Genomic DNA, 22755 nt, shown 5'->3' on the forward strand with positions numbered 1-22755 from the left:
TTATGTTGAGCACATGAACACAATGGCAAATCAGCTGTTTAAGAACGTGCTCAATAGCGCTCAAATACTTGCAGGAAACAGACATTTTTAAAATCTCAGTATTGATTAGTAACGAATTCCAGTATCGTGATAATACTATTACATGGATGCAGACAGAAACATGAATAACAGCTAGAGCTGTGTGATTAATCAAAATCGAATCGCAATTTGAAACATCGCAAAATCGCAAGAGGCTGTGATATGAAATATATTTGTATTATTTAGGCCAAATCCCAACTCTATTTTTGTACCAGCTGATTTAGTACCAATCGATACAAAAACTTTAAAAACGTCTATTTCCCGCGAACATTTCAGCGATGTTGATCGCGTTCTTAAACAGTGCTGATTTGCCATTGTGTTCACATGCTCAAGAGAAATGACTGTGATTGGCCGTGAAGGTCATCATTTCACAGAATTCACTGCTGTTTACTGAGTGTAACCACAGATACAGGGACACTGGAGCATTATAAAGCCGCGACTCACTCGTATGTCAGCTTATAAACAAACCAGCTGATCAACGTGACTTTAAAACGCTCCAGTGTCCCTGTATCTGTGTTTACACAAAGTAAACAGAGGTGAGTTCGGTGAACTGATGACCTTCACAGCCAATCACAGTCATTTCTGTTGAGCATGCGAACACAATGGCAAATGTTTAAGAACATGTTCAACAATGCTCAAATGTTCGCGGGAAATTGACGCTTTTTAAATTTCAGTATCAAATGGTACCGAATTCCAGTCTCGTGATAACCCTTTTATATATATATATATATATATATATATATATATATATATATATATATATATATATATATATATATATATATATATATATATATATATATATATATATATATATATATATATATATATATATATATATATATATTCATTCATTCATTTTCTTTTCGGCTTAGTTCCTTTATTAACCTGGGGTCGCCACAGTGTAATGAACCACCAACTTATTCAGCATTTGTTTTTTATGCAGCGGATGCCCTTCCAGCTGCAACCCATCACTGGGAAACACATACACACTTACTCACACACACTACGGACAATTTAGCTTACCCAATCCACCTGTACCACATGTCTTTGGACTGAGGGGGAAACCAGAGCACCCGGAGGAAACCCACATTAACGCAGGGAGAACATGCAAACTCCACACAGAAATGCCAACTGACCCAGCCGAGGCTCGAGCCAGCGACCTTCTTGCTGTGAGGCGACAGCACTACCTACTACATAAAAATGTATAAAAATAGCACTATATCACGATAAACATCTGTCTCAGGATATGAGATGACTTGTATCATGATAGTACATTTTTGCCATATCACACAGTCCTATTTCTCAGTGTTTTACCAAAAAACAATGTAGTGTTGTGCTATTTTCATTCATTGTCTTGCAAGTTGCCATGCCAAATAGTCAACACTGAGAAGTTTTCACATCACCTATGGGCCTATATGTGTCTATAAATACTATGTGTACACTCTTCTTTCCAGGAAGTGGGCAGAAGAAACACACATCGTGACATGCTGATGAATGTTTGTTTTGAAATGCATTTACTATTATAACTGTTGTGTTTTGAATAAATGCAAGTATTTATGTTTAATAGCATTACTTTGTTAAGCTGTATAACTATGTAGGCAATTATCCTTATAACAGACGTAATCCCTTTAGCATCTCGATCACTTCACATTTATTTTTGCATAAGGTAAAAACTGAAACAATGCTATTGCTCTACACAAAAAAAAACACTGTACATTGTAAATATATATATATATATATATACATTTTTATATGATGATGAACAGTTGCAGTGCACTATGTTAAGAACAATTCAGAAATCTAGCATAAGTCCCAAATGATTAAATAAATTATAAATAATAAAATTAATAATGTGCATCACAGCAAAATAAATCAAACATTTATTGAAAGAAATTGTTTATAAATTATATAGAAATTATATTAAATATTATACAAATTAGGGCTGCACAATATATCGTTTCAGCATCGATATCACAATGTGTGTGTCTACCATATGCAATGTTAAGTTGGGATTACAGTCGATCAACAATTGAGAATACATGAAAGTTATTGCAACGTATAACCATAACAGACCAAAACTTTAGCTTTTGCATATGTTTTAAAGGCATTTCAAGAAAGTGTAAAGCATTCGGGCACAATAACATAAAACATTTGTAACTTTAACAAAGAAACGTTTACTGATTTATTAATGCAATGAGGACTATAGTGTTTTTTTTTTATATTACATTAATAAATTTCTGTATCTACATACTGTTTGACTCTCTGGAAAACCATAAAAAAAAACTATTTATCTTTTTTCTTTGCTTTATTTATTAATTAGTCTACGTATTTTTTATTAATTGATTCACACTCTTACAAAAATCAACCCAACCAATCTAAATTAATAATTTTTTTTCCACAAATAGAGCTATTCAAGCCATCTGGTCAAATTGTATTCATATCGCAATAAATATCACAGCAAAACAAAATATCGCAATGTCAGGTTTTCCCAATATTGAGCAGCCATAATACAAATACTAAGAACTAAAACGTCATTAACTGTAACAATTTATTGACAAAACTCTTGTAAGCAAAGCAGAAAACAGTTCATGTTTGGAAATAATGAAGGATTTGTGTGAACAAACAAGAATCATTTGTTGACAAATTAAGATACTCTATTTAAGGATTCAATGGCAACAATAATATACTTATTAATTGCCATTTGAAGTATTAAGTTTTAAATCAAATAAAAAATATATATAATGTACATATGCACAATTATATACAGTGAGAATTATTAGCCCCCCTGTTTATTTTTCCCCAATTTCTGTTTAACAGAGAGAAGATTTTTTCAACACATTTCTAAACATAAGTTTTAACTCATTTCTTTTATCTTTCTCATGATGACAGTAAATAATATTTTACTAGATATTTTTCAAGACACTTCTATACAGCTTAAAGTGATATTTAAAGGCTTAACTAGGTTAATTAGGTTAACTAGGCAAGTTAGGGTAATTAGGCAAGTTGTTGTATATCAATGGTTTGTTCTGTAGACAATCGAAAATTTTTTTGCTTAAATGAGCTAATAATTTTTTGACCTTAAAATGGCTTCAAAAAAATTAATAAATAAAATAAATAAATAAATAAAATAATAATAATTTATATATATATATATATATATATATATATATATATATATATATATATATATATATATATATATATATAATAATAATGAATAAAAACTGCTTTTATTCTAGCCGAAATAAAACAAAAGACTTTCTCCAGAAGAAAAAATATTATCAGACATACTGTGAAAATATTGAAATAAGAGAAAAAAAAATAAATAAAAATCAAAGGGGGGCTAAGAATTCTGACTTCAACAGCATAACATATTATAACATGACATAAGCTGTTTGAAACAATAAAATAGATGACTTACTGGCATTTAACATCGTATGCACACAAATAAAACCACTTTTAAAAGTTTAATTTGATGATGAAACCAAAATGAACTTAATATTATGAATAAAATCATGATCATAACATTGTTATATAACAATAAAAATATTACGACATAAAATGTAAACAATAAACATTACTAAATATTTAGCAAAGTAATAAATTAATTACATTCTTAAAAATAAAAAAAGTTTTGTATATAACTTTTGGCTGTCAACTATCATGTGCTACATGAAACTACAAATCAATATATTCCTAAGTTAAATCAGTATGAAGTAAGCAAAAGGACCAATTGCTTAATTAATTTAGTTTAGTTTAGTATACGACATTAGATTAGACAAATTCATTGGAAGGATTAAGTTCAGGCCGGTCGCCAACTTAGTGTTTTTATTTTCGTTGTCCAATGGGCGGGACTTTTATCTTAAGGCCTCTAGCAGTTCACTCTCTTGGGGCCAAGGATAAAACCACTGTTAAATAAAATAAGTTCACGCCGCAGTTATACATTCACATCAACAACCAAAAACACTTCCAGAGAAATATCACAAAAGTTTAACTGGAGTTTTGAGGAATTTGTCACTGAAGTGAGACGACCACCAAAGGCTGCGAAGTTTACCAAGCCCGCACACTTCGACAGCCAATCACAGCCGTCCAACACCTTCCTCTAACCAATCAGCAGCGATAAAAAGTAACACACAGGATAATAGTTAGGTTGCGCGTCCTAGATTCTAGAACGAAACGTCAGCCATATTTACAGTTCAACAGAACTTCAGATTCAGTGAAGTTGCCTCATAACCCCCTTGCACAAAAACAAACAATAACACCGCCGATATCATCTCAAGTCATAAAACTATTAATCTAAGGGATCGTATATGCGAATACGTTCACTGTTGAACTCCGAAGCGATCGAAACGCCGAGGCGGCTAAAGCTGGCGGGCTAGTTAGCCGCTCTCGCCCGGGTAACAAGCACAGAAACCCCGCGTGCGGTAACCAAACACACCGCTCGGCTAAACAATCATCGACATTGACCTCACAACTCAAATTGATAATACACACAAAATACAACGTTAGTACCTAACAACTTACCGTATTTTCCGACCACAACTTCCGTAGAGAAGGCGAAGGCTGTTTGAGCTGGCGGCTTGGCCGAAAAGCCGGTAAAAAAATTACCTATAAAATGTCCCCCGTCTTTCAGTCTTCCATAGTTTCCTCCAACAAAAGTCTTCCGCACACTCATGAATTAGCGTTCATTTCTGGCGTTTTAGCTGCTTGTCGACTCTTGGGTTAGATAAGACGGGGAACAGCAAGGCTAGCTCGCTATTTTCAGCTACCACAGCCGTCTCTGCCTGGGTAGATAGTTAGTGGCTCGCCAGATACAGAGGCAGAGCCGAGCGGAGCTTTCAGTCGAGATAGCAAGAACACGCCCCTTCAGAAAAGCAGGCCATCTACTCTGTCAGCTTTACGACTAATTTAATAAAGCATTACGTTAGTGTTTATTTAACCCATAATAAGGGTTGGAGGTTTTCTCTTTAGTATGTAAAGACACGAGTGTGTGCTTCCCACACACTTCTTATTGTGGTCAGAGTTCATCACGACCAGTAATGCATACTACTTCGACTGGCCAAGTGTGCATATTACTAGATAAACAAAACACGAGTATCATTTCTTTTAAATCAACAAATATAATACCCAGGCAGGTACAAAACACAGTTAGACATGGTTATATTTCAAGCACAGTTGAGTTGAGGGATGTGCTATCACAAAAAAAACAAACAATAAAGCCAAAGAAAACAATAAAATGAGAAATATAAATGGATAGATGCCACATTTTATAACATCTCACACTAAGGTGCAACTTAAAACCTATGGTGCCATTTGTCTCAGCCAATCAATCATTTTGACACGCTGAACATCCTGTCACACCTTTCAGAGGTACTAAAACAAGTCAACATGTAATTAGAATGAACTGAATGTGCTTTAATTCACATGCTTGGTCTTATATTATATAATATAATCAGCCAAATAAACGCCAAAACACTCTTATACCCCATCACTTTGTACACCATATCATTCTGGAATGCAGGGCTGGATTTAACCAATAAGCAAGGCAAGTGGGCATTTAGGGGCCCCAAATAATATCCTTGAACAGTGGTTCTCAAACAGTGGTGGATGGAGGGGACGTGTCTCCACCAATATCCACCAATTACTAAAATGTCTCTACTAATAATTTAATCGACTTCAAAATAAAGTAATGCTCTGTCAACTCTTAACCTACATGTGCACCAAGTCAAGTTTGCTACTCAATACTATTAACCAAGGCAGTGCAATTAATTAAAATTCAGTTTTGATTTTGGCCACCATAATTATGAAAAACAATAATCGGGATAAAACAGTTAAATTGAGTCACACACAAAATTTCTCTCCATTCAAACCTACAATCATGTAAATTGACTTTTGCATTATAGGATGGGATTGCTATTTGTATTAATAAGTGTTTATTTCATATTATTAAGTACTTTAATTATGTTTTTAAAAGTGTGAAACAGAATTTGTGCTGTACAATGCGGTCTAGGGATTTATGTCCCCACCAATGTCAAGAGCGATTCTTGGTACATGTACCACTAGTTTGTGGGCTTTCTATAGTGGTACATGGAGGAATCAAATATGTCATAACTAGGGCCAGACAGAATCTGCGGACAATTTTTGCTATTTCTGTGAAATTTGTTAAAATCTGCGGATTTATGCGAAATTATTTTGGGAGTATGACAACTAAAACCTTAATATATAAAATAAAAAAGAATATATTTAAAATTTTTTATTAGTGTTCCTAATATTAAATTTACTCGTACGCTACATTTTGAGAATTTGATGTTTCCCCATTAAGACAGAATGCCTGAGCTGCCGTTTCAAAGATGGCCGCTGAGTGAAATGACTTGCCCTAAACTAAAGGGACTTTGCTTTAAGGCAAGTTAATTCACTCGGCGAGCGTCTTTGAAGCACTTCACAGACAGTTTGTTCGGGCATTCTGTCTGAATAGGGAAACATCAAATTCTCAAAAATTGCTTGCCAAGCTTACGTTTAAGTTTAATATTAGGAATCCCCAATAAAATTAAACAGCAACTTTGTCCTTAGTTTCATTTCTAAACATTCGAATCAAACAAAATCTGCAGAAACTCACGTCTGGTCCGAGCCCCTTTCCCAGAGAATCGTCAGTCTATCCTTTACTAGTAGGCGGGGCTTGATTCGCCATGTTGACCGTTACACTTTTCCCCATTCAAAACCATACAAGTGACGTCTTGTGTATTTTATAGTCTTTGATTTAATTTTGTGTGTTTAAATGAAGACAGCTACAGTGGTTAATCGGTAACCAATATATACAGTATTGTTGGGAAAGCAAAATTGAGAGCAATTAAATGATCAGTTTTTCTTTAATTAAAGGGATTTGGAGGAATGAAATATTGATAAGGGCAATGACTATGGAATACACAAGACGTGTCACTTGTATAGTTTTGAATGGGGAAAAGGGTAACGGTCAATATGGCGAATGAAGCCCCGCCTAATAGTGCAGGAGCCAATCAGCGATCTATATAAACCGATGTTTCTCCGGGGGAGGGGCTACATTAAACTACATTTTGAGAATGAGCATATTGACCGAGAGGCGTTTCAAAGATGGCTGCTGAGTAAAATGAGTTAGCTTAAAGGGATTTTGATAAGGGCAAAGAGCTTAGAATCACCAAGAGGTGACACAATAAAATGTTCCATTGCAACAACAATGCCCAGCAACAGCCCCGTGATTCCGCCATTTTGGAGTGAACGAGATCAGCCGTCCATTGGATCTTATTGCTGTTGCGATGGCAAGCAGCTGCTTTGTTTTTTATTTATTTATTTATTTAAAAAGCACATTAAAGCTAAAATACAACCTGAAAGAGGCCAATACAACACTTACAATCAAAGACTGGTGATTATCAGCACTTTTAATAAATTCTACAGACTTGTTTAATATAATTTAGCCATATTTGTTTTCTTGGAACTGTCACTTTTTGGTGAAATCACTTTAAATTAACGGATTTACACACTGGCACAATACAAATGAATACTGGCATGTTACATTAAATTAATATGACTTTCAAAATTTGTTGATAATAGATTGACAGTACTTTTTGTTGCAGTATTATGTTATAGTATATAGTATTTTTTCCAGTGTTGTCTGTTAAAAAACAACTAATAAAGTTATGTAAAAAGCCTTTGTCCAAAATGATTGAATTCTGACACATAAATTCATCATTTTTTATTTATGATTAACGCTGTCATTAAAAACCAGGGGGGCCATACAAACTAGATAGGTTTTGTTGTGGGGTATACTCTTTTTTGTATCACTCTAATTTGAGTACAGCTAAAAAATAAAATAGTAATCCAAGTTATTTTGTTAACCTTACTTTCGTGTACTTTCATGGCGAGACATTCAGTCTTGTGAACATTTGAAATTGTCTGTTTTCATTGAGATATTGTTTAAAATGTTACTTTTCAAGGGGGTGTACGTGTGTGTGTGTGTGTATATATATATATATATATATATATATATATATATATATATATATATATATATATATATATATATATATATATATATATATAAATAATATTTTCACTCATATTTAACTCAATATTGTAATTCATTCTGTCTAGTGTATCAGTGCTGTTGTTCTATAGGAATTTTCATTCGAAAATGGCGGTCGCGTGACACTAGCGGTATCTAGTGGCTGTTTCCCACAAAGCAACAGAGTGTCACCTCTTGGTTATACTATGCTCTTTGATAAGGGTTAATAAAATTTCAAATACAAGTATTGTCATTTAAACTATTAATTTTTATTAAAATGACAATTAGTCAGAATTACAAAATTTTATGTTGTTGTGATTGAAAATCCACTGACCAATTTTTTTTACGCTTTTAAGGTTAAACATTTTTATTGTATTGTTTAAAATTATCCAGGACTAGAACCAGCAGCCTTTTTGCTGTGAGGTGACAGTGCTAACCACTGAGCCACAGTGTCACCCCTCAATCTCAACAGTAAAACATAAAATATGTTTTAATCAAACTATAAATCGTAAAGAGTGTCAAGGTGGCGCAGTGGGTAGCAATGTCGCCTCACAGCAAGAAGATCGCAGGTTCGAGCCTTGGCTGGGTTAGTTGGCAATTCTGCATGGAGTTTGCATGTTCTCCCTGTGTTAGCGTGAGTTACCTCTGGGTGCTCCAGTTTCCCCCACAGTTCAAACCCATGCGCTATAGGTGAATTGGATGAACTAAATTAGCCATAGTGTATGTGTGTAAATGGGAGTGTATGGATGTTTCCCAGTGATGGGTTGCATTTGGAAGAGCATCCGCTGCGTAAAACATATGCTGGATAAGTTGGCGTTCATTCCGCTGTGGCGACCCCAGATGAATAAAGGGACCAAGCTGAAAAGAAAATGAGTGAATGAATGGATTGTACAATCTAGCGACTTTTCAGATGGTCTCAGTTTTTTCCACAGCTGGATAGATAATATACACTTTCTGTTTTAGTTTATGGGTTAGCTTGGGGTTGGACAATTAAAAAACAAAGTCTTTTTTGTTCACCAAGATTGCATTTATTGAATCAAAAATACAGTAAAAACAATACTGTACAATAATTACCATAAAGAACATCTTTTCTATTTTTGTAGATGTGTATATAACATTTATGAATTGATTAATGTAACATCCTTGAATCCTTGAATAAAAGTATATACATGTTTTCTATAAAAATTCCATTTGACCAACACACTGATGTGAAATACTTGAACATTAATTCCCACAACAGTAAAATACATGACATTATAATGGCTGTCCTCTTCAGAGCATTTTATCTTGACAACACCTTAAGGACAGTTTAATAATGAAAAGAAACAGTGTTATCATTCTATCACCCTCTGAATACGTGAAGCATGTTTTCAGGAAAATATGAAGGGAAATTTTTTTTGAAGAAAGAAAATTTACAGGTTTGTTTTGTTCTCATTCAAGCAACTCTATGACTTTAGAACACTGAATAAAGCCCGTCTGAAAGTCTGAAATGGCACAGGGATGGCACAGGGATGAAGTAAATTATGAGTAAATGGTGTAAGGGTGAGCAAATTATCCCTTTAATGTGCCCCGCACTTGGCAATAAATGTAGGACAGTTACCACTACATCAAAATAAACTGCTCACCAGATTGCTCAGATATAAACTCATAAAAATAAAGGTTCTTTATTGGCATGGTATTGGAATGGTTTCACCGCACAAAAGGTGCTTTATGGTAGAAAAGGCTTTTTTTGATTCTTAAAATGCACTTAACACTACTCACAGGAATTAAAATGGTTCTTTTATGGGACCTTTGTTTTTAAGAGTGTATTCCTGAAACACTGGGGTTTTTGTACAAAATACTGCTATTCATATACAGTTAAAGTCAGAATTATTAGCCCCCTGAATACTATTTCCCCAATTTCTGTTTAACAGAAAGATTTTTTCAGCACATTTCTAAACATAATAGTTTTAATAACTCATCTCTAATAACTGATTTCTTTTATCCTTGCCATGATGACAGCACATAATATTTGACTAGATATTTTTAAGGACACTTCTATACGGCTTAAAGTGACATTTAAAGGCTTAACTAGGTTAACTAGGCAAGTTTAAAGAGTAATTAGTGATTGTTTGTTCTGTAGCCTTGCCTTGCCTTGCCTAGCCAATCAAAAAATATTGCTGAAGGGGGCTAATAATATTGACCTTAAAATGTTTTTTTTTTTTAATTAAACCTGCTTTTATTCTAGCCAAAATAAAACATAAGACTTTTTCCAGAAGAAAAAAATATTATAACAAATACTGTGAAAAATTCCCTGTTCTGCTAAACACCATTTAGGAAATAATTGGAGGAAAGAAAATTCACAGGAGGGCTAATAATTATGACTTTTAACTGTACTTTTACATTTGGAGTGAATAAGCATAAAAATTGTCCCAAGGCATAAACTAAATTGTATAATTGCAATACAGTACGGTGTCTGCATCAGACCCACTATCACTAGGACATTGTGAGTGTGTTTCTTCTCTTTGAGTCCCTTCTTGGGAAAGGAACAAAGCTTCTCACTTCTTTAAACGATAAACCTGTGAAAAAAATGATCACATTATATTTACACACAAAATATACAGTGCGCAGCATATACGAGTACACCCTTACAAATCTCTCATTTAAATTAATATTTTCTACAGGAAGCTATACAATATTCTATTTGTGCATATACATTAGTTTAGTCAGTACTGAAGCCAAATCTGGAGCTCATCTGACAAAATAACTTATGATAATGGTCCAAATTTAGTACACCAAAATTTATGTTAGAAAAAAAAATTAAATAGAAATAAAAACAAAAACAAAATGACCCCCCCCCACCACAAAAATGTGTAAAATTGTTGAAATTATTTTGAAGTTTGTAATTTTGTTTTCCAATATTTTGCATAGACTTAAATGTATTATCTTTTTTAGATCAGATTTATGCATTTAATAAATCTGTTTTGTTCAAATGCACCAAAATATACAGTGCATCCAAAAAGTATTCATAGCGCTTCACTTTTTCCACATTTATTTTTTGTTACAGCCTTATTCCTAATGGATTAAATTAATTTATTCCCTCAAAGTTCTACACACAATAACCCTTAATGACAATGTGAAAAAAAGATTTTTTTAAATTGATGCAAATTAATTAAAAATAAAAAACCTGAAAAATCACACGTACATCAGTATTCACAGCCTTTGCTGTGAAGCTCTAAATTGAGCTCAGGTACATTCAATTTCCACTAATCATTCTTGTGATGTTTCAGCAGTGAATTGGAGTTCACTTGTGGTAAATTCAGTTTATTGGACAGGATTTAAAAAAGGCATACACCTGTCTATATAAGGTCCCAGGGTTAACAGTGCATGTCAAAGCACAAACCAAGCATGAAAACAAAGGAATTGTCTGTAGACCTCCGAGACAGGATTGTCTCAAGGCACAAGGCTGAGGAAGGTTACAGAAAAATTTCTGCTGCTCTGAAAGTTCCAATGAGCACAGTGGCCTTCATCATTCGTAAGTAGAAGATGTTTGGAACCACCCAGGACTCTTCCTAGAGCTGGCCGGCCATATGAGCTGAGTGATCAGGGGAGAAGGGCCTTAGTCAGGGAGGTGATCAATAACCCGATTGTCACTCAGTCTGAGCTCCTGTGGAGAGAGGAGAACACTAGAGAAGGACAACCATCTGTGCAGCCATCCATCAATCAGGCCTGTGTGGTAGAGTGGCCAGACGAAAGCCACTCCCTGCCTGAAATTTGCCAAAAGGCATCTGAAGGACTCTCAGACCATAAGAAACTAAATTCTCTGGACTAATAAGACTAAAATTGAACTCTTTAGAGTGAATACCAGGTGTTACATTTGGAGAAAACCAGGCAGCGCTCATCACGAGGCTAATACCATCCCTAAAGTGAAGCATGGTGGTGGCAGCATCATGCTGTGGGGATGTTTTTCAGCAGCAGGAACTGGAAGACTAGTCAGGATAAAGGGAAAGATGAATGCAGCAATGTACAGAGACATCCTGAATGAAAACCTGCTTCAGAGTGCTTGACCTCAGACTAAGGTGACGTTTTATCTTCCAGCAAGACAATGACCCAGAGCACACCGCCAAAAAGTCAATGGAGTGGCTTCACAACAACTCAGTGAATGTCCTTGAGTGGCCCAGCCAGAGCCAAGACATAAATCCTATTGAACATCTCTAGAGAGATCTGAAAATGGCTGTACAACCTGATAGATTTTGAGAGGTACTGCAAAGAGAAATGGGCAAAGATTCCTGAAGACATGTGTGCCAAGCTTGTGGCATCATATTCAAAAAGACTTGAGGCTGTAATTGCTGCTAAAGGAGCATCGACAAAGTATTGAGCAAAGGCTGTGAATACTTGTGTACATGTGATTTTTCAGCTATTTTATTTTCAATAAATTTGCAACAATTTCAAAAAACCTTTTTCACATTGTCTTTATGGGGTATTGTGTGTAGGAAATAAATTGGGTATTGTTTGAGGAAATAAATGAATTTAATCCATTTTGGAATAAGGTTGAAAAATAAAAAAAAATGTGGAAAAAGTGAAGCGCTATGAATACTTTCCGGATGCACTGTATGACCTATATTTACCGATAAATAAATACAAATATTTATTTGCAAAATGGTGTGTACTTAATTATGCCGAGCACTGTATGTCAATATAAAGCAGTTTATAGCAGTCAAGCATGTATGTAATATCTGTTTCTCACGTTTCCACTCTTCTAAGGGCAATGTGGCATTGTCGTAGCTGTCATCATATGAAGTAGGCTCCGGCCAGTCATCTGGATCTCTCAGACCATCAAAATAACTGTGAGCCAATGCACCATCAGCAGTGAGACGGGCATCAGCATCTAACACCAGCATCTTCTCAAGCAGCTCTACCGCTGAGGTTAGTGACCAGTGCAGGGGCAATAAGGGACGAAACAGTGTGTCAGAAACAAAGCAACGGCATTAGCATAGCAGGAGCTAATACATGTATTATTATTATGCAGCCATTTTTAGTACAATGTTAGATTAATGTCAGTTATTTCGTCTTATTTTATCCATGACTAGGACTAATTATTCTAATTATTCTAATTTGCCCTTAGAGGTGCCATAAAGTGCTTTATTTAATATGCTAAATTGTTATCTGATGTCTACATAATAGGTAGTTGGTTTATATAAGATCAGAAACTGTTCATATGCTTGTTTATAACCACAACATTTATCCCTACAATTAAAAGCTAGTTTTGACCATATCTGAAACAGTCATGAATATTAATAAGCTCCACAAGTCCTGTAAGTGCGTGCTCCCTCACCGACAAACACACACTGTGATGTACTCTGAAATAAACAAGTGCAAAATAATCAGTTCACCTTAGGATTGAGTGAGCGGTCTTCATAATTATACCCGAGTTATGTGTTGTGGATGAAATATATACTAAATTATAATTGCACCAGACAAAAGGGACCAACAGAGATGTATTTAGAATTGTAATTATTAAGAGCTGAGTGATATGCCACAGTGCATAAATTTGAATTCAGCAGTGTAATGTGTCTATTGCCTCATTAGAAAACTACACTGCAAATTTCACAATATACATGTTAAACTAACTAAAGTTATAGTTAAACAAACATTATACCTTTTAGCGAGCTATGAGATCTCCTTGCCTGCTGCCTAACATTACCCAGAATTCATGTTCTGCCAGTCACGTTTACGAATGAAGTGCCTCATTAGTCCCACATAATAAGCTTAGATACACTTATAAATCAGGGGGAAAATAATTTTTGTAACATTAGAAAACGTGGCAAATCAAACGCTGCCTGGGGCATGGATAATAATGATCCTGTGTGCAACGTAGTGTGTGTTTTGTTCTGATTGGCCTGTTTTTTGACTAGGATTTTATACTTGCGGTATTTACAGGAGAATTAAGAAACAATTGTGTTTGAGGCTCACGGTATGTCACTATTATATATCATTAAAAACATGGAGTTAGCTTCCACTGTTATGCTGATGATACACAACTTTATCTCCTCTCAACCTGATAATTTGTATGAATTTACGAAATTAACAGATTGTGTAGCTGATATAAAAAATTGGATGACTAATAACTTCTTATTACTTATGTCAGATAAAACCGAGGTCTTGCTTATTTGACCCAAAAACCACACACGCAAAAACCTAGAACACTGTCTAACCCTTGATGGATTCTTAGTTCAGTCCTCATCTTCAGTCAAAAATCTGGGGGTGATTTTTGATAGCAACCTGTCATTTTAAAGGCCAGATTTCAAGCATTTGTAAAACTGCATTTTTTCATCTTAAAAATGTTACCAAACTTCGACATATGCTATCTATGTCTGATGCGAAAAAGCTTATTCATGCTTTCATGACCTCTCGGTTAGATTACTGTAATGAGTTACTAGGCGGTTGCCCTGTTGGCCTATTTAACAAACTTAAGCTAGTTCAAAATGCAGCTGCTAGAGTGCTTTCTAGAACAAAGAAATATGATCATATTACTCCAGTGCTTTCATCATAGCATTGGCTTCCTTTTAAATATCGTATAAATTACATTTTTTAATTGACTACCTACAAAGCCCTGAACAGCTTAGCTCCCCAGTATTTGACGGAGCTCCTGGTGTATTATACAATATAATGGTTTTAATCTCATTTTAATATTTAAAAAAATATTTATTCTTTTCATTCACAAACCAATTCACATTTCTAGAGCTCAGATCTAGATATTTATTGTTCAATCTTAACCACATCAATTTGTAGGACATTCATTTTAATTCTTGCTGATTGAAATTAGAATTTTTTTTAATAAATGAAGACATTAATATAGGTAATAAATGTTGTAAGTATTGTTCACTGTTAATTATTGACAGTCCGTTAAAGGTGCAGTATGTAAGTTTGACACCCAGTGGTTGAACTAGGTATCGCACACCTGGTTCAAAACACATGCAAGCACAGGTTTGCCAAATTGACGACATCAACAAGAGTGAGCCTGACTTATGAGCAAAAAGGCTGATTTAAGTTGTGTGCTAAATAAAAGCAATGGCACGCGACATAAAGAATATTTTTTTGTATTAAAAGGAGTATTTGTCCTAACCAACACCTGAAATTTATATTTTAGAAGTGGCTTCTATTTCTTGCAAACTGACAGTGATCATCTCATGTATTGACCTTATTCTTTAATGCGGAAGTGCGCACGTTTTTGCGATTGTTTTAGAACTTCAGATTCAGCTGCCTAGGGGAGAAATGACTAGGAATAATAAACGGAAGAAAACGGTCAAACTACTTACTCTGCAAACAAGTGTTTGCATGACAATACAGACAGAGTAGAATAATATAATAAGAAAATATCAGTTTGCAACACCAAGCAACAAAACAAGCTGTTTTTACGTTTAAAAATGAATGGAAGTAAATGAGACCGGAAGTCTCGAGCCAAAATTATTCAAATGGCTGCGCCCACTCGTACACGGAGAATAAGGTGAATACCTCATGTGCTTTACTCAGTGTTAAATGCTAATAATGTGGGTTTGAATGCCATTTTACATGACATTTATTGCCATACTACTGAAAGCAGCAGCATATAGTTCACCTCAGATCTTGAAAATAAAATAAATAATTTGAATTGAACTTTAGAACTTTTCAGCATCTACATTTAATAAATGTTAAAGAGGTTTAATATGTTTTAATTAGATTAGAAACCTTACCATTTCGTTAGAGTACAATAGGTGCACTATTCTGTGCTTCTCAATGGCTTTATTTAAATTTCTGTCATGTTTCATCTTGGGCAAACAGCAAAATTGCTTATCACTGCATAATTTGTGACATAGCCTGTTGTTGGAAAACCGGGTTACAATGTAACCTGCTTAACTAATGTTTACTTTCGTAATATTTATATTATTTGTTAATTAATAACAACTTCATGTCGAACTCTGAATCAGTGTCTCATTTCAGAGGCTGCTACTGTCCACCGGAGGTTGCATTTCAGTCACGCATACTTTGAGAGCCTTCCTGGACTGAATGAATAAAATACATGGTTTTCCACAAAGGCAACCCGGGGAGCTGAATTATAATTGGCTAAAGTGGCAGTGGGTGGGTTAAAAGAACCAAAACAAAGACAGGGTTCCTGCAAGTAACACACATTTTCAAAGCAGAATAAATGACTTTAGCATCGTTTTTCAGATAAACAATGTTCACTTTGCATGTTTCTTAAATATCTGCAAACATATTATGGTATTGTTATGCTTTAGAAGAGTCAAAAACTTACATACAGCACCTTTAATTCACGTCTATTTGTAAGACATTCGTTTGAATTCTTACTGATTGAAATTTTAAAAATGTTTTAGTAAATTAAGACATTATTATACAGTAGGTAATAAATGTTGTAAGCATTGTTCACTGTTAATTATGGATATTCCATTAACTGAATGTAAATGAACCTTAAATGTAAACCATTCCTAGTTCTAGAAGTAACTGCAGAGTTAACAAAGCTTGTTACAGAAAACCAACATTGAATAATGGCCCGTTTCCACTGACTGGTACAGTACGGTACGGGTCGATACGAGTCACCTTTATCAGGCTTGCGTTTCCACTGCCTAAAGGGTACCAATGGTATCCTTTTGGTGGGCGTGGTGTACGACGTCATTCGGGTTGTACACATATCATATGAGAAGCACTTCTCACAAAACAGATGCTTTATACACATAAATACTTGTGTATAAATGTTCATCACTAACCTTTCTATGAACATGATTTGATTATAACTGCAGTAAACGATGAATTGAAGATTATGAATTTATTTATTTCATATAATTGCGGTAACATCTGCAATTATCTAATATAAATAAATAACTGCAACATATATAAACACATACAGACCCCTACAGTCTCCGATATGCTACCAATTACAGATAAACTTACTACATTTAGTCTTTATTTGGGTTCAAAAACAACAACGCAACATATAGCCCAAAGTCAGTGCAAACCTCTTGTCCATGTCTTTAATCTTCAGCAGCACATGTAACCTCTGTTAGAAAGCATTTCCGTCATTCCCAGTTCATAATAGTCCAAAAGGTGATGATAATAGTTAAACACCGCAGTTTGTTCATGTTTTAGGTTGCTGAAAGAATCATTCGCTCCTTTGTTTTTTTTACGGCTTCTCCTTTTTTTGCGCTTCACTCTCGCATTTGTTCGTTTCTGAAAGGATTGGAAATATGAAGCACTTTAATAATCACACACACGTTATTATCAGGAGTTCCAGAAGTTCGTTATTTCAAATATAGACGCGCACACAAGCTTTCGCAAGCTCCCTGGAGAAAGTGAAACCGCTCGCACTTTTAGACGGCCTCGTAAAACAAAAACAGGACACGGCAGATTTGGTTCTTCTTGGCTTTGTGGCTGTACATCAAGACGACAATGTTTGTTTGAGCTCGGGTCAACCATAGCTTGTTATTATATGTATATAGTATTACGATGTAATGTCGCGGCTGTGCTTTTAACAATGGCGGTTTCTTTGTTTTCATTCTCCTGCTTGTGTATGTGTGAATGATGTTTCTCTGTAAAGCAATAGTGTTCAGCTCTGCCTTTTGGTACCCTTTTGTCGTGCTAGGTACCCTTTGCAAAGGGTACCCAAAAAGTGGTACAATACTGTTCGCTTTTTGGTACCTTTTCTGCATCTTGTTTATATACACTACGAACAGCAGCTACGCTAATTGTTTTCTTTATTCTCCATTTCCACCTGGGGCTGAACTGAACTTAAACACTACAAACTTAACTACACTGTTCCTATTTACTGTGACCTTTTATGTGAAGCTGCTTTGACACAATCTACATTGTATAAGCGCTATACAAATAAAGGTGAATTGAATTGAATTGAATTGGATACTCTTCCCGAGGCCCTCAGACTATGCAGAGTCACTGATACGATCCAAGATCAACTACGAGATGATCCCAAGGTTTCCATATCCTGGACCAGGTCGTATCCTGAGCAGCTACTGTGGTGGTCATGGAGGAGTGGAGAACATGAGACTGATTCCTGTGACACTCCAGAGACAGACGAGTCTTCGCTGAGGCCAGCTTCCAGTCTCCGCCACTGAGACTGCAGCTCTGCACAAGACGTTTAGCCAGCGGAGAAATTAAAATGGTCGTGCCCAACTGAGTCTGGTTTCTCTCAAGGTTTTTTTTCTTCACATTCGCCATTTAGTGAAGTTTTTTTCCCTCTCCGCTGTCGCCTCTAGCTTGCATGGTTCGGTATCTGTAGAGCTGCGCATCGTTGGATTTGCTCTTCAGTATTTGGACTCTCAGTAGTGATTATTAAACCACACTGAACTGAGCTAAACCGAACTGAACTTGAACACTACAAACTGAACTACACTGTTTTTAGATTAGATTAGATTAGATTCAATTTATTGTCATCACAGATGTACAAGTACAAGGCAACGAAATGCAGGTACAAGGCAACGAAATGCAGGTTCCTATTTACTATGACCCTTTATGTGAAGCTGCTTTGACACAATCTACATTGTATAAGCGCTATACAAATAAAGGTGAATTGAATACCTTTTGACAGTGGAAATGACCATAAAATTGTACCGAACTGTATCATACCACTCAGGGGAAACAGCCATCATAATGTCATTTCATATTTCTGTGCTGCATATTAAATTCCAAGTTGCTATAATAACTAATCTAAAAGTTTCCACTGCTGTGCAATGGTAAAGGGTATGTGTGGCAATAGCTTCTGGTGCCATTCTACCTGAAGTTTAAAAATGTAAAAACCAGCTTAAATTGCTCTGTCCCAATTGCTCAGCATCTTGTCATTTTTGTCAGAAATAATGACACATCACACTGACAGGCAGCAACTATGCAGTCAAACTAAATCACAAGTTTTACAATGAAAAAAGTCTCGCGCTAAGCAAGAAATGTGACAACATGACAAAGGAGTAATTTTTCATTGGGGTATTACTTACCTTTTTTACTGGCTCTGGGAAACAATGTGGAGAAATCTCTGTGTGGGTAGTGGGGCAGGGATCTGACATAACTCTTTGCCTATTTAACAGCAGCCAAGACACATTGACATTGATCAGGATGAGGGATGACAGCTGAACAGAAGCTGCAGCAACCGTCACACAAGATGTTAATAATTCAAGCTGAACTTTTCTCCAAAATAGTCAAGACCAAAATCACTTTCCCACTTCCCCTATCTTATTTTGCATCGCATTAGCTATTCATTCCAAGTTACATAAGAGATCAGTCTTAGGTTTAATCAAGTTTCAGACACTCTATGTATTAAAGATACGATCTTTGGTTGCAATGAAAATGTCTTACCTCTGGGCTTTCCAGTTTCTCCACGAATTCTGGGCCTGGTGTTCCAGCTACTTTCATTATCTGAGTCAGCTGATCCATGTCTGAATGTCAGAAGTTAAAGACAATGCATGGCAAAGGGGTATATGCACACCTAATGTTTTTCAGCCAATGATAAACTTCTGATGAAAGATTAATGTCAATATTTTCAATTTCATAAGGTTCCTTTTACAGCATCGATGTTGTAATGTAATTAAAATACAATCAGTTAAATAGACTTAAGCTGTGAGTTCCTGGTGGCCTAGTGGTCATGGTGTGAGAGAGAGACTGATCACAGGAGACCAGGGACTGAATCACCAGGGTTCTACAAATTTGTCAAAGGTGTTGCGGGTAAATATAGACCCATCCTGCTGATGGTACCATTTTTGTGGTTCCAAGGATTTGCTTTCATTCGAATTCTAAACAACTTGATATTTTGTCCTTTACCTCATTATTAGCTAGGCGTCATTACTTCACTGGAAATCAAATAATCCTCCAACTACATCCCAATGACTTGTGGATATAATGCATTTATTAAAGATGGAAAAGGTTAGATGCTCTGGGGAAACCAATTTCTTTAAAAAGTGGCAATGTTTTATAACTTACTTTGCCTCTCCTAACATCTTGCCTTCCATTTGACAGATGCACTCTCCTTCCTTTTTAATGTATTTATTTCGTAGTAATTTAAGTTTTGTTTGTATTTCACTATTATTATCTTTTGTTTAATTGTAAAACTTACTTTCAACTTTGACAATGTAGCTGAACATTTGATTGTGATTGTTGGCATTCAGTTGGTTGTAATTTTCTGTACACTTTTATTTCTCGTTTCCATTTTTCTTTTCCCCTTATTATTATTATTATTTTTTAGTTTTTTAATTTTTTTATTATTATTTTTTACTTTTATATTATTTAATTTTTTCCTTCTCTTTTGTAAACAAACAACAACAACAAAGATAATGACATGTAACTATTTGTACTGAAATAGTGTTTGTTTTTTCACAATAAAAAATTTGAACATAAATAGACTGAAGCATTCATTTAGTTGTTTAAGTGTAAAATGAGATGAAAGACTGTAGATGTAAACGCAAGCGCCATCAGTAGCAGCAGACGAGCACAGAAACTCCATTGAAAATGCTGGGGTAAAATTAAATTCTATATTTTAAAGATATGGCAGGGAAAAATGAAATTTAATGCAGTGCTTCTTGTCGTGTCTGAGACCCACTTTATATCTAATAGGCAGTGAAGATCACTGATTTTTAAAGAAATCTTAAACGTGACAATTTTGTAATGGCAAGACAGATCACTGTAAGCGCTTGAGCTGGCTGAGTAAAAATTAAAAGTCTGTGTGCATTACCACTGGTAAACCAGTACAAATATAAATATGTTCCCTCAACAATTTACAGCAGGGGCACATCACTATAATACCATAGAAATAACATACACTCACCGGCCACTTGGTACTGGGTTGGACCCCCTTTTGCCTTCAGAACTGCCAGATTTCTTCATGGCACAGATTCAACAAGGTACTGGAAATATTTCTCAGAGATTTTGGTACATATTGACATGATCGCATCACGCAGTTCCTGCAGATTTGTCGGCTGCACATCCATGATGCGAATCTTCCGTTCCATCACATCCCAAAGTTGCTCTATTGGATTGAGCTCTGGTGACTGTGGAGGCCAGTTGAGTACAGTGAACTTATTGTTAAGAAACCAGTCTGAGATGATTCGTGCTTTATGACATGGCGGTTATCCTGCTGGAAGTAGCCATCAGAAGATGGGTACACTGTGGTCATAAAGGGACGGACATGGTCAGGAACAATGCTCAGGTAGGCTGTGGGGTTGACACCATGCTCAATTGGTACTAATGGGCCCAATATCCCCCACACCATTACACCACCACCAGCAGCCTGAACCATTGATACAAGGCAGGATGGATCCATGCTTTCATGTTGTTGGCTTAGAATTAGAAATTTGCGTTAACGAGCAGTAAGATAGGTGTACCTAATAAAGTGGCCAGTGAGTGTATAGCAATTTATAAAAAGAAATCTCATCTATTAAATATTAAAGCATGATGACTATGAACTGATATTTTCACAAATACACAGCGGCAGACTCCACAGCACCATGTTTCCAGATATAGTCATTATTAATAAGTGCCGCATCGTAGGACTTATTTTTTTAACACTTATACTGAAAGTGTTATAAAATAAGTAATTTGGACTTTAAGCCCTTACTTCCTCTTCCTACTTTATTAGAGTGACACCGCATCGAAACTGGCAGGCGAAAATCAAAAAGGAAGAGCGTGAATATAGGATCTTTATTTCAGTAAGGGCAAGATATATTCTGCAAGATAAATGCAATGATCAACATGTTAAGCATATGAAACGGTGTTAAACGCCATCCCTTATACAACAGATCTGCAGGTAGAACAACAGAAATTAAAACACTGGCCAGGAGCTATGCTATTTCATGAAGTTTAGTTCCATTTAGAGTGGAAGTCATGCTAAAATCCATAATCACACTCACTCGCCTTTGGCTTAGTCCCTGATTCATCAGAGGTCTCCACAGTGAAATGAACCGCCAATTACTCTGGCATATGTTTTATGCAGTAGATGCTCTTCCAGCCACAACCCAGTACTGGGAAACATCCATACACTCTCTCATTCACACACATACTCATACACGACAGCCAATTTTGTTTATCCAAATTCACCTACACTGCATGACTTTGGACTGTGTGGGAAATCACGTAACGTTAGGGCATAAATTGTCACTCATACCAAATTTCAATAAATGTGTTTCACTATAAAACTAAAAAACATTTTTTTAGCCATTAAATAGCACAATAAAAAATATCAGAATTTAAAACCTCTTCTCAAACAGAAGCATATTATAGAAAATGTTGAAGAAATGAAGTTGAGAATCATCACATCAAGATACTGAATTACTATTATAGGTTACAAAGAATGTTGATTTAAGATAGGAAAAAATTCATTTTTGACAATTGATTAGGCCTACATAACATACTCTTAGTGATTTTTGAGGTATTTGCTAGCTAGTCTACTATTATATGTACAGCAATAATTATGCAAAGAGGCTTAATTCAGAGTTACCACCCCTCATAATCGCATGCCACCCCATAAAGAATTTTCGAGATCCGCCCCTGACAGAAAGTCATTTCCAAACTATTTCTGTCCTTGAAAAAGTAGACAAAAGTGGGCACAGCATTTCTAAATGCAATTGCAATTAGCTAAATTATAGTGCATCTACTGTAAGTCAAACACTTGAAAT

At 35.4% G+C, this 22755-nt stretch overlaps 2 protein-coding genes across 2 annotated transcripts in view; both read right to left on the minus strand.

The window, feature by feature from the left end:
• Positions 1–4905, minus strand: part of brpf3b (bromodomain and PHD finger containing, 3b) — a 42451-nt gene extending 37546 nt beyond the window's left edge. The window contains exon 1 of the mRNA XM_056464023.1: positions 4606–4905. The gene's annotated coding sequence lies outside the window, so the exon portion shown is untranslated. The remainder of the gene's footprint in view (positions 1–4605) is intronic.
• A 4216-nt stretch (positions 4906–9121) lies between these two features.
• Positions 9122–22755, minus strand: part of mapk13 (mitogen-activated protein kinase 13) — a 37871-nt gene continuing 24237 nt past the window's right edge. Inside the window, exons 9-12 of the mRNA XM_056464024.1 lie at positions 19448–19527; positions 19090–19168; positions 12843–13016; positions 9122–10674 (exon numbers count right to left, since the gene is read on the minus strand). Coding sequence (XP_056319999.1) covers positions 10592–10674; positions 12843–13016; positions 19090–19168; positions 19448–19527 — 416 coding nt within the window. The 3' untranslated portion in view covers positions 9122–10591. The remainder of the gene's footprint in view (positions 10675–12842; positions 13017–19089; positions 19169–19447; positions 19528–22755) is intronic.

This window comes from Danio aesculapii, chromosome 8, assembly GCF_903798145.1.
Source record: "Danio aesculapii chromosome 8, fDanAes4.1, whole genome shotgun sequence".
Taxonomy (NCBI): Eukaryota; Metazoa; Chordata; class Actinopteri; order Cypriniformes; family Danionidae; genus Danio; species Danio aesculapii.